The 12,314-nt window shown below is 42.2% G+C and overlaps 1 protein-coding gene across 1 annotated transcript in view; it reads left to right on the top strand.

Annotated features, from left to right (window-relative positions):
- Positions 1–11,891, top strand: part of LOC126455490 (UDP-glucosyltransferase 2-like) — a 51,377-nt gene extending 39,486 nt beyond the window's left edge. Inside the window, exon 4 of the mRNA XM_050091241.1 lies at positions 11,506–11,891. Within this exon, the coding sequence (XP_049947198.1) occupies positions 11,506–11,788 (283 nt within the window). The 3' untranslated portion in view covers positions 11,789–11,891. The remainder of the gene's footprint in view (positions 1–11,505) is intronic.
- The last annotated feature ends 423 nt before the right edge of the window (positions 11,892–12,314 follow it).

Genomic DNA, 12,314 nt, shown 5'->3' with positions numbered 1-12,314 from the left:
ACGTCCACTTCCAGTTAACAAGTAAATTTAGAAAATATTCACAGTAAATGATGTTATTTTTTTCCATATTTTTGTGGTAAGTTCCTATGGGACCAAACTGCTGAGGTCATCGGTCCTAGGCTTACACGCAACATAATCAAACCAATTCACGCTAAGGACAACACACACACCCATGCCCGAGGAGGACTTGAACCTCCGACTGGGGTAGCTGCGCGAACCGTACCAAGACGCCTGAGACCGCGCGGCTACCCCGCGTGGCTAATGATTTTATTCACATACCAATAATAATGGCTTGACATTCGAAAAAGTCAGAATGACTGGAGAAACGTTTGCTGTGTAGCCACAAAAATAATAGAAAATCAAGAAATAAAGTTTTAAAAATAATTATGGTACAACTTTCGTAGAATCACTAACATTTTGTTTGCTTTCGAAACTTTACATCACCTATGTTAATGGATTCATTGAATTAATTTCGTTACAAAGTGAATCGAGGGCCAGCATTCCACTAGATGAATATGCGATCGTTCACAAAACCATAGTTAAATTGACCTTAGACTTAACCAAGACTATAGTGACCACAGTGAGTCCAAACAAACAAATAATTGTTCTCAGATATTACAACAACGAACACTTTATTTCTAACACAGGAAATGAGAGTAAGTAACAAGTAGGTGAGACTGGGGCACATTGGCCGTAGAGGCACGATGAGCAGTTGATATTATTTCGTGAAACTGCCGTCAGAACACGCAACCGACCAAGGGGGGTTGGTAGCAACAGTACCGTCGTTTTCCCACAAACACGTCGATACAGTTAAATTGTCGAGTGAGGGTATGCACGCATTTCGTGCTTTCTTGTTCGTGAAAGTAAATTTTGCTTACTCAAGCTATTTTGTTGTGTGCTCGAATACAATACTCTTTCTAAACAAATAAGTAGAGCGATCGAAGTCTATAGCTTAAGAATTATTTTAACAGTGTTTACAGAGGTAAAGTTCTAAACGTTTTCATAAAAGAACTAAAATAATTTCAATATGATAATGGAGCACAGTGGCCCACTTAAGTATGGGCACGTCTGTTCATATGCTCAGCCTGCCCCACTCTCTTTATGAAAGTAAGTACTCTTATCTAATAAGTATATTCGTAATCAAAGTCTACATCACATAGGATGCAATTTTTACGTAAGAAAATTGTGTCTTGCATCGATTTTTAGCCGGTGGCATGTATGTGATTTTCATTTTTATTTCTATTTAATTTTTTGTCACCGATTCCCTCTTAGATAACAGATAGACGTGATCCCGATACTGTTGGCTGTGTTTTCATTGTTTAAGTTGTACCTTCAATTATTCAAGAACTCAGTGGTAGGCTTATGCTGTCGAAACAATGGCTATTAAGTTGAAAGTCGTGCTACCCAACGCCTGAAAAACGCAACCATTTGAGAAATGGCAACCACGGAAAACGATAGAAAACTGACGATAAGGAACTTCAGCAATACTGACCGACCCTCCAGTGAAATACGCGATACAATAAAAACAACAAGCCTCCACAGAGAGAAAAGAAAACACTATAAAGGGAAAGATGGGTGTTCTGCGTAATAATAAGCTATACTCTAAAAAGGTTCCCCTGATCATGCAAAATCACACGATGAAACTCAGTAAGCCAGTATATATTCCTAAGATGGTTCTTTAAGATGAAGAAGATGAGGATGCCCTGTCTTAAACCTTTTCCTCACCGCTATCTAGGGGTGAAAGGATTCAATGGACAAAATGTAAGCGTTAGTCACAACTGTCATGTGTTAAAAATGACACGAAAGGACTGTTTTTAAATAATGTTGAACTATGAAGATGCTGTTGGACACTCAAACGAAGATTGATAAAATTTCTGGACATACTTTTCCGTCAAACAATTATTATAACAATGAAAACACGATTAATGATTGTAGCCTTTGTCATAAAGCTGTAGGAATTTATATCACAATAAACTGTGAATATTAAAGTCGCTATTTCTTCGATTAAATAACCAAAGTCGTAATTAATTAAATGATAAGATCATCTGGGTCAACTTGCCGCACTTGCTGGGCCAAGTTGCCCCATGGGTGAGATAGATTGCCCTAGGTGATATTACTCTACCAAACAGTTTTTTTTATGAAAAGGCAGTCGGTGAGACGCCATGATTATTTAGTTGTAAAGATCCCGATAGAATAAAAGATCAATGGAAACATTTTATATACAAGCTGGAAAAAGATCAAGGAAAAAGTTTTGCCAACCTGCCCTGGTCTCCACTGCATGCCCATAGGGACGCTATTCTAGGTAAATCTGAAGGACACACAGGATGTAATGTTCCTGAATGAGGAGTAGCAACAAAATTATAGCTCCCCTAAGGTTATTAAATCTTAATTGCGAAAAACAACACTTTTATTATTCTGAGTCTGGTCGGATGAAGGCAATCGCATGACACCAGCATGAGGTATTAAGTTGAAGCAATGAATACTGTCGCAGGAGCACAGTGTCTAACTGATGCCGTTGTCAGGGTAGGCGATGACACTGGTGACTCCTCGCAGTACCACTTCTGTGTAGATGCTCCATTGATGTTGCTGCAGTTGGAACCCTAGATGCCACGAGCAGTAGATCCCACTGTGGCTTTATGAACGGAACTGATCGCTCTGTGTCCTCGTGGCTACTTAACTACAATTTCGACGGTCTGATACTTGTTCAATAGCCCTGCGAATACGTGATCGGCGGATGCAAAGTCGTGCCGCGAATGTGGCGCCGACAGCAGTGGGTGCCTATGCGGGTGCCACTCATTCCCGTGGAGTCCACTGGAAGCTAACTCAGAAGCAGACCACCGTGTTTTGGTCGGCCACTGTGTTGGTATACATGCGCAGCGCACCAGACTGTGTTGTACTGCCTGTGGTGGATTTGCAACGCGGCAACCCGCTGGTCTCCGCTTCATTGCACACTACAGTACTCTGCAGCCATCTAAACAGGGCTGCTGTATTCATATTGTATGACTGCACGTTCCGCAGCGTTCACTCCATAAATTTCGGGAAAATGTCAAATCCAGGTACAGACTATTTTCTAAAATTTAAATTTTCACGCTTTCCTTTCCTTTCCTAGTGCTGAAAAGTTTCTTTTTATCTCATTCTGACTGTTGCAATTGCGTGCACAAAGAAGAGTAGACCTACGTCATAAGTCGAAGACGTTCTTCAGACTTTACTAAAATTACTCTACCATGTAAAAGTGACTGTAACCTCACGAAGCCACCAGACAGTCTTTATCTGTCAACGGATAATGGGTAAACTATAGCTGTCTTTAAATTTTGTGGCAGGGAAAGAAGGAATGCCCTTGTGAGAATTGGGGTCAGGTTTTGGCCAAGTTTACTCTAGGCATGTTTATGCTGCACTGGTGCAAGAGAGGAAAAGTGAGCTGGGGTGTTTCTACACTCTTCCCTAAAGATTTGCATCCACATTGACTACAAGACAGCATCCAAACTTCCGGCGTACCAAGGAAGCTCCACGGCAACTCATTATCATGCTGACAAAGAAATAGACACGAATTAAGTATTGACGGCTTTAGCCACACTGTTACCATGCCCTAGACGTCTATTTGTGGTTTATTGGAACCTTACAATATTATTGCTAGACATGCGGGATAATTATGTAAGGAATAAGAAATTTGCCACCCAGGCTACTGGACGGCCAAAGCAGGTTCTCTTCTAGCCATTACATACCTTCTTTCTAGCAGATCGGTGTTGGAGCTGGATTCCTATTCTTCGTTGTGGCATCGGGCTTACCTAAAGGCTAATTAAAGCTTTACCCGTACTGTATAATTCTTCACAGCAGGAAAAATCAATATAGGATTTGATGTCCAATGCTGCTAAAAGAACTAGAAAAATTCGTTAGGGAAGTTGAGTCATAAGGCTCATTATACATTATTAAAACTCGTTATATATCACACAGCCGCGCGGGATTAGCCGAGCGGTCTGAGGCGCTGCAGTCGTAGACTGTGCGGCTGGTCCCGGCGGAGGTTCGAGTCCTCTCTCGGGCACGGATGTGTGTGTTTGTCCTTAGGATAATTTAGGTTAAGTAGTGTGTAAGATTAGGGACTGATGACCTTAGCAATTAAGTCCCATAAGATTTCACACACAGTTGAACATATATCACCCAGTTTATTAACTGTTGGTCCACAGCTTATAAATATGAGTAATGTTGGTATACAGACAATCACGAGAACAGTTATTTATGTCTGTCCTCTACCATAACGCAGAGGCAAAGAAAAAAAGATACCTTAGTTCAAGTCTCTTCATTTTTTACCAAACAAACAATGTGAAATTTTTGCAAATGCCTCCAGGAAATTACAATTACTTCAGATGATGTCCGTTACACTTGTGTTTTTCACCAATATAATGTGATGTAATATAATATTAAATAATCGCTCGAGACTGTTACACTTAGTGACGTTCATCACTCCAGCGCAATCTTCTGTTAGACCACTGACCCGACTCTAATAATCGTTGCCTTGTTATAGTGGTCCTCAGTCCGAACAGTGATACGATGCAACTCTCTGTGGCAGTCTATTCTGTGGAGACCTCTTCATCGCTACATCACTACCGCAACCTACATCATTTTGAACCTGCTTACTGGATTCAAGCCTTCATTCTCTCTCCGCTTTATCATCCCCACCCCAATACGAGGTTGCTGGTGCTACCCCCACAGCATTTATTTTCAGATAGTAAGTAATGTGTGTACTAGTTTTGATTGAAATCGATCGAGGTGTTTAGGAGGAGCTTTTTATCAGGAGCTTTGCCCACATGCGCACGTATCACAAATATATGTACACATATTTCTCCTGTGTCTCCAGCGAAATTCCCCTGGCAGTTTCGTTTTTATGCAGGTTAAGGATTGTGACATCATATCTCTTGAACAAATGATATAATTTTGAGGGCACTTTCAACGGCATACACACACTGAAGAGCCAAAGAAACTGTTACATCTGCCTAATATTGTGTAGGGCCCCCACGAGCACGCAGAAGAGTCGCAACACAACCTGGCATGAACTCGAGTAATGTCTGAAGTAGTGCTGGAGGGAAGTGACACCATGAATCCTGCAGGGCTGTCAATAAATCTGTAAGAGTGCAAGGGGATGAAGATCTCTTCTGAACAGCACATTGCAAGACATTTCTAATATGCCCCATAATGTTCATTTCTAGGGATTTTGGCGGCCAGCGGAAGTGTTTAAACTCAGAAGAGTGTTCCTGGAGACATTCTGAAGCAATTCTGGACGTGTGGGGGTGTCTAATTGTCCTGCTGGAATTGCTCAAGTCTGTCGCAATACACAATGGACATGAATGGATGTAGGTGATCAGATTGGATGCTTACGTACTTGTCACCTATCAGAGTCGTATCTAGACACATCACGAGTCCCATAAAACCCCAACTGCATACAGAGCCTCCCACCAGCTTGAACAGTCCCCTGCTGACATGCAGGGTCCATGCATTCATGAGGCTGTCTCCATACCAGTACAAGTCCATCTGCACAATCTGAAACGAGACTCGTCCGACCAGGCAACATGTTTCCAGTCACCAACAGTCCAATGTCGGTGATGACGAGTCCAGGCGAGATGTAGAGCTTTGTGTCGTGCAGTCATCAAGGGTACACGAGTGGGACTTCCGCTCTGAAAGCCCATATCGATGATGTTTCGCTGGATGTTCGCACGCTGACACTTGTTGATGGCCCAGCATTGAATTCTGTATCAATTTACGGAAGGATTAAACTTCTGTCACGTTGAACGCTTCTCTGCAGTAGCCGTTGGTCTCGGTCTTGCAGGATCTTTTTCCGGACGCAGTAATGTCGGAGATTTGATGTTTTACTGGATCCCTGATGTTCACGGTACATTCGTGAAACGGTCGTACGTGAAAATCCCCACTTCATCGCTAGCTTGGAGATGCTGTGTCCCATCGCTCGTGCGCCGACTATAATACCATCTTCAATCTTAAATCATGATAACCTGCCATTGTAGCAGCACTAACAGATCTAAGGACTGCGTCATACACCTGTCTTCTATAGACGTTGCCGACCGCAGTGCCGTATTCTGCCTGTCTACAAATCTCAGTATTTGAATACACATGCCTATACCAGTTTCTTTGGCACTTCAGTGTAGGTACTTCTTTGAAATGTGTTGCGAATAGAGTTAGTAGGAAAGAAATAACAAATGTAAACGTCATGCATAGTGCAGTAATTTTTCACGCATCTCAAGAGTTTATGAGGTTATGTCTCCTGAACTATCTGCCCTACAATGATATAAATGGTTCAAATGGCTCTGAGCACTATGGGACTTAACAGCTGTGGTCATCAGTCCCCTAGAACTTAGAACTACTTAAACCTAACTAACCTAAGGACATCACACACATCCATGCCCGAGGCAGGATTCGAACCTGCGACCGTAGCAGTCGCGCGGTTCCGGACTGCGCGCCTACAATGATATATTCGGTGGCTTATGTGAACAGTGTCTGCCAAGTATGTACCTATACAGTTAGCAGTAAAGAAATAATAAATTAAAACGCCATGCCTGATGCATGAACAGCAAAAATGTAGTAAGCAATAATTTTTTTCGTCATTTTGTGGGGGTTTTCTGCGAGAAAAAGTTTCGTAAAGATTTCAAATTTTGTGTGAAGTTTGTTAGAATTCACGAAGTTCTCTCATTCTCAAATACTGGATTAGTAAGTTCTGGGTACTGTCGAGGCGTGAGCCTTAATCCATTTTCACCCCCTCCCCCATACCTTTGATAGTAGGTGGTTCTTACCCCCCACAGTGATTCTTTCTAAGTAATAAGTGATATGTGTGCGAACTTTGGTTGACTTCGCTCTAGAGGTTTAAGAGAAGACGTGGAACTTCTGACAGCAACAAACACGTCACCGCCAACTGTATTTAGCCTATACTCTCCGAGCACCGTTAGGTCTTACCCAGAAATATCGGCAGAACTTACCTCTGACTTTAGCCAGCTTTCAGTGCCTATATTGATTTGAGCATCAGTGCTTCGTATTGGCGCTACCTGTGTAGCCACCTCCTGTGTGTAATGGATTCAAAAATGGCTCTTAGCACTATGCGACTTAACTTCTTAGGTCATCAGTCCCCTAGAACTTAGAACTACTTAAACCTAACCAACCTAAGGACATCACACACATCCATTCCCGAGGCAGGATTCGAACCTGCCACCGTAGAGGTAGCACGGTTCCAGACTGTAGCGCCTAGAACCGCTCGGCCACCCTGTCCGGCTGTATAATGGACTTCTGACCTATTTAGCGGAAGTCTGAACTCCACCAGCCTATGGAGCAAGTGGAAGAATCTGCAGCCTACATTGTAACAGGACCATCTGAGGCTCTGACTCAGAACCTGCACTCGGCTATGTAGCACACGCTCGCAATCGGTCCCATCGTCTGTGCTGGCAACGGTGAGCTCTGCTTCCATCTCGTAAGCTAGACTGGCGGCTTTTACGACTCTCTCCAAACCAGAGATAACTTCTTCCGATCGAAAGCGACACACATCTTTGGTACTAACGTGAGCCACTACCTGCACTTGGCGTTGCACACTGTGCTCCTCATGGCGTCGGAAGCCCACATTCCACGTCCTGAATGATTTCAGCCAGTACGAACATGGAGTGCACATTGACTTTCGCTCTATCCTTGGCAGCCGTGTCCCTGAAGGGTCCCATAATGCGTCTAACATAGGAGCTTCCAACTACCAATAATCATATCCTCTATGACTGTCCAGATCTTGCAGGCTGAGAGGTTTACTCTGAATCAGGGTCAGATTAGATTAGATTTGTACTTAATCCATAGATCATGAATACTACACTTCGTAATGATGTGGAACGTGTCAGGTTATAAAAGGTGTCTATACAAGATACAACATTACACAAAATATTACATGACACTTAATATTTTTAATTTTTTTTTTTTGGTGGCGATTGGGGAAATTACCCACTTACTATATCCAAAAATTCATCTAATGAGTAGAAGGGGTTGCCATTAAGAAATTATTTTAATTTCCTTTTAAATGCTGTATGGCTATCTGTCAGACTTTTGATGCTATTAGGTAAGTGACCAAAGACTTTTGTGGCAGCGTAATTTACCCCCTTCTGAGCCAAAGTTAGATTTAACCTCGAGTAGTGAAGATCATCCTTTCTCCTAGTGTTGTAGCCATGTACACTGCTATTACTTTTGAATTCGTTAGGATTGTTAATAACAAATGTCATAAGTGAATATATATATTGTGAGGCTACAGTGAAAATTCCCAGCTCTTTAAATAAGTGTCTACAGGATGAGCTTGGATGAGCTCCAGCAATTATTCTGATTACACGCTTTTTTGCAATGAACACTCTTTTACTCAATGATGAGTTACTCCAGAATATGATGCCATACGAAAGCAGAGAATGAAAATAGGCATGGTAAGCTAATTTACTGAGATGTATATCGCCAAAATTTGCAATGACCCTAATAGCATAAGTAGCTGAACTGAAACGTTTCAGCAGATCCTCAGTGTGTTTTTTCCAGTTCAACCCCTTATCAATGCATACACCTAGAAATTTTGAATATTCTACCTTAGCTACCTATTTCTGATAGAAGTCTATCTTTATTAATGGTGTCATTCCATTTACTGTGTGGAACTGTATATACTGTGTTTCGTCAAAGTTTAATGAGAGCCCATTTTCAGAGAACCACTTAATGATTTTCTGAAAAAAACATCGTTTACAATTTCACCAGTTAATTCTTGTCTGTTGGGTATGATAGCTATACTTGTATCATCGGTAAAAAGTACCAGCTTTGCATCTTCGTGAATATAGAATGGCAAGGTATTAATATATACTAAGAACAGCAGAGGACCCAAGACCGAACCTTGCGGCACCCCATTCTTGCTACTGCATCTGGCTGAAAGCGTCAGCCACAGACAGCACCTGGAAGCTGTTTGTCAGACTAACAGGGTAGACATTACCTTCGCCCCTGGGAAGTTTTTTTCAGCCTTCCATGCCCTGAGGCCACCTCCCATTCTACCACAGATGAGAGGTCAACCTCAACGTAAGGAGTAAGTGGCCTCACCATTGGGGCGGACTGAATGGCGAACTCGTAGAGATCGTTCTGGACGTCCGCTGGGTCCCCACAGGCGGCCCACATAAGTGATACCTATCCACTGCAGCCTCAAGCTGTGTACCTGAAGCCAACACAGCCTGAAGCTGAGAGCGAAGTGTCACATCCGCACACAGCAGTCACAGTCCCTATCCGTGCTAAAGTCCGTGGAAAAGTACACTATACAGACAGGCATGGGACTGTCAGCAGACGCTGCGGAATTCTACTGTAGACCCCACGAAAATGCAAGAACTGTCTAATAAATTATCCTAACACTCAGAGATTCAAAAACTAAACTACCAAAGCACACAGGTGAGACCAAATAATTCACTCCTTGTTAGGAACCTGTTAAATGTCACCTAATTAGATTCTTTCCGACGCAAATGGTAACGTGAGAACTGTGTCTAATAAAACAGATTGACACGCAGAAATTCATAATCTTAACTACCAAAGAACACAGATGAAACTATATAATTCGCTGCTGGTTAGGAACTTGTAAAGTGTTGCTGCTCTGCCTTGGTCGGCGACTGCTGCCTATCATCTATCATACCTTCTACAGTTTGCCACATGCAAACAACAAACCATTTTCTATTTTCTGTTTTTTGTTCACTTCAGACTGAAATTCGAGTTATGTGTCGTGTTATTTACGGCATCTGATGTTGTAATCTTGTTTCTCGTTATTTTAGGCGTATTAAAAGACTCAATTCTTATAGTACTACTGCCCTTGACAGTTACACTCCTGTTTAATTGGTTTTATCACAAAACAAAAGGTTTTTACTGCCAGGTCACGTGTTATTGTACTGTAGGCATTCTATGTTCATTTGTACAGCTGCGTTTTTTTTTGGGGGGGGGGGGGGCGGGGTGAATAATAGACAAAACCCAGTCAACATAAGACAGAAGATGCTGAAACATATTTGGGGAAACCAAAACTAAATAAACGATTAAGTAGAATTTCTGCCCTTTTTTTCTTAGCAATCACAGAAGTTAAAGCACAACATCCAAAATACTGTATTGTGCACAACTTCATAGCGCTTTTGTTTTACATTTTGGTATTTCCATTCCAATAGGTCTGTTTGTAGATTGTCGTATTTCATTTGTAGTTCACTGTTGCTATTTGAGTTTACACATCGTCATTTTGTGAGTTAGTGAGTCAAGCTGTGGACGCTAGACAGTGGAACGCCAAGAACAATCAGGACATTAACAACCTACTTTTCTGTTTGAGTTTAACAGAGGAGTGACTGCAGCGGAGGGAGCCAGAGACATTTGCGTCGTGCATGGGACAATGCCATTGGATAGAAAGCAAATGGTCTTCTCGTTTTAAGGAGACTCGTTTTGATATTAGTTAGTCTCCATATTCAGGCAGATCTAATCCACGATAATCGACGTCACTGTACCCCAGAACTGGCAGATGTGACGAACTGTGACTATTTCATCATGGAGCAAAATTTACATGCATTGAGAGAGGTTGAAAATTCTCATATATGGGCATTGCATTATCTAAGAAAAAATCATAGAAATCTGCAAGTGGCCATACTTGCATCTCTGCTTGATCGTCATCAATTAGCTTGTGAACAACACCGATCATTCGTATCCTGTACTGTTAGTGTGACGAAAAATAGTGTCTTTATGCTAGCATAAGGAAAAGAAGGAATGGTTCAGCCCAAACAAATCAGCAAGTCCGTGTAAACAAAAAAAAAACAACAAAAAAACAACAACAACTGTACACATACACAAACGATAAGTGTATTGCATCTGGTGGAACAACGACAGTGTGGTGTACTAAAAACTGCTTCCCCGAGGAAATAAAAAAGACACTCACTGCACGGGAGTTCCCATGGGAAGTTATTCTGCACTCACCTTAACCAATTGATCTAGAGCCCACAGATATTCACCTTTTCCACTCTTTATTGAACAACCTTCAAGGAACTTCCTTTCTGGATAAAACTGCGCTCCGAACGTGACTCGACAAGTTCCTCGTCTCAAAGCCACGTGATTTCCACAGTTGCGGAACCGAAAAGTTACGCCAACGTTAGCAGACTATCCTAAATAGTGAAGGAAAACACATTATTGACGACTATAAAGTGTTATGTTTAGCTGGCCGGTGTGGGCGAACGGTTCTAGGCGCTTCAGTCTGGAACCGCGCGACCACTACTGTCGCAGGTTCGAATCCTGCCTCGGGCATGGATGTGTGTGATGTCCTTAGGTTAGTTAGGTTTAAGTAGTTCTATGTTCTAGGAAACTGATGACCTCAGATGTTAAGTCCCGTAGTGCTCAGAGCCATTTGAACCATGTTGTTACGTTTATCTGTTTTGTTTATTTAGCTCATGGAAAAACTCTACGAACTTTCTGCTCGTATCTCTTCCTACTCATACCTTTCGTCTTCCTGTGCAGGTACAAAGAGAACATGAACAGGCTATCAGAGATATTCCGCGAGCACCAGGCGGACTCTTTGGAGCGCGCCGTGTGGTGGGTGGAGTACGTGATACGTCACAAGGGGGCCCCGCACATGCGCAGTGCTGCCCTCGACCTGCACTGGTGGCAGCTGCTACTACTCGACGTCATCGCTTTCATCTTGCTGTCAACGTGCGCCGTTATGTACGCCGCCTTCTACTTCATACGGCAGATCACTGTTGCGATGAAGGATACTAAGAGAAAAGATAAGAAACAGTTGTGATGTACGACGCCTCTATTTAGCTGTTTAATCACGTTTCTCATACTGAACTGCCTCATATGTTGAAGAGTGTACTCTTCTTTCTAAGTATGATTCATGCTATAAACATTATGATGTGAATGCACAACACCAGATTGATCCTGTTGTACTGCACTGTATTGGTTGTAAAGAGGAAACAAGTAATCGATTTCCTTCTCAGTGTTTTTTTTTTCGTTCTTAAAATAATAATATGTGTCTAGGGTATTGATGAATCGCTTCAGCTGTGTTTAGTCCTTTATTTTTAGACCGCTATCGGTTTCATGGCATTAACAGGCACATCTGAGGGTGAACATTTAAGTAAAACATTACAGCTAAAAGGCTTGACAGTTTGTAGCCAATATTCGTTGCCTGTCACAATAAAACGCCTCTAAACGCCGGTGCGCCATTGAATAAAACAGCCTGATGGATGGATTGACTTCAGTCTCATATGGTAGATGGGGCCGCTTCTATAGACAATTGCAAATGTGGGACACGGCCATGTGATGTGCTT

Source organism: Schistocerca serialis, chromosome 2 (genome assembly GCF_023864345.2).
Source record: "Schistocerca serialis cubense isolate TAMUIC-IGC-003099 chromosome 2, iqSchSeri2.2, whole genome shotgun sequence".
Classification (NCBI taxonomy): Eukaryota; Metazoa; Arthropoda; class Insecta; order Orthoptera; family Acrididae; genus Schistocerca; species Schistocerca serialis.
The sequence above is the reverse complement of the archived record's forward strand: the minus strand, read 5'-3'. Positions and strand labels throughout refer to the sequence as shown.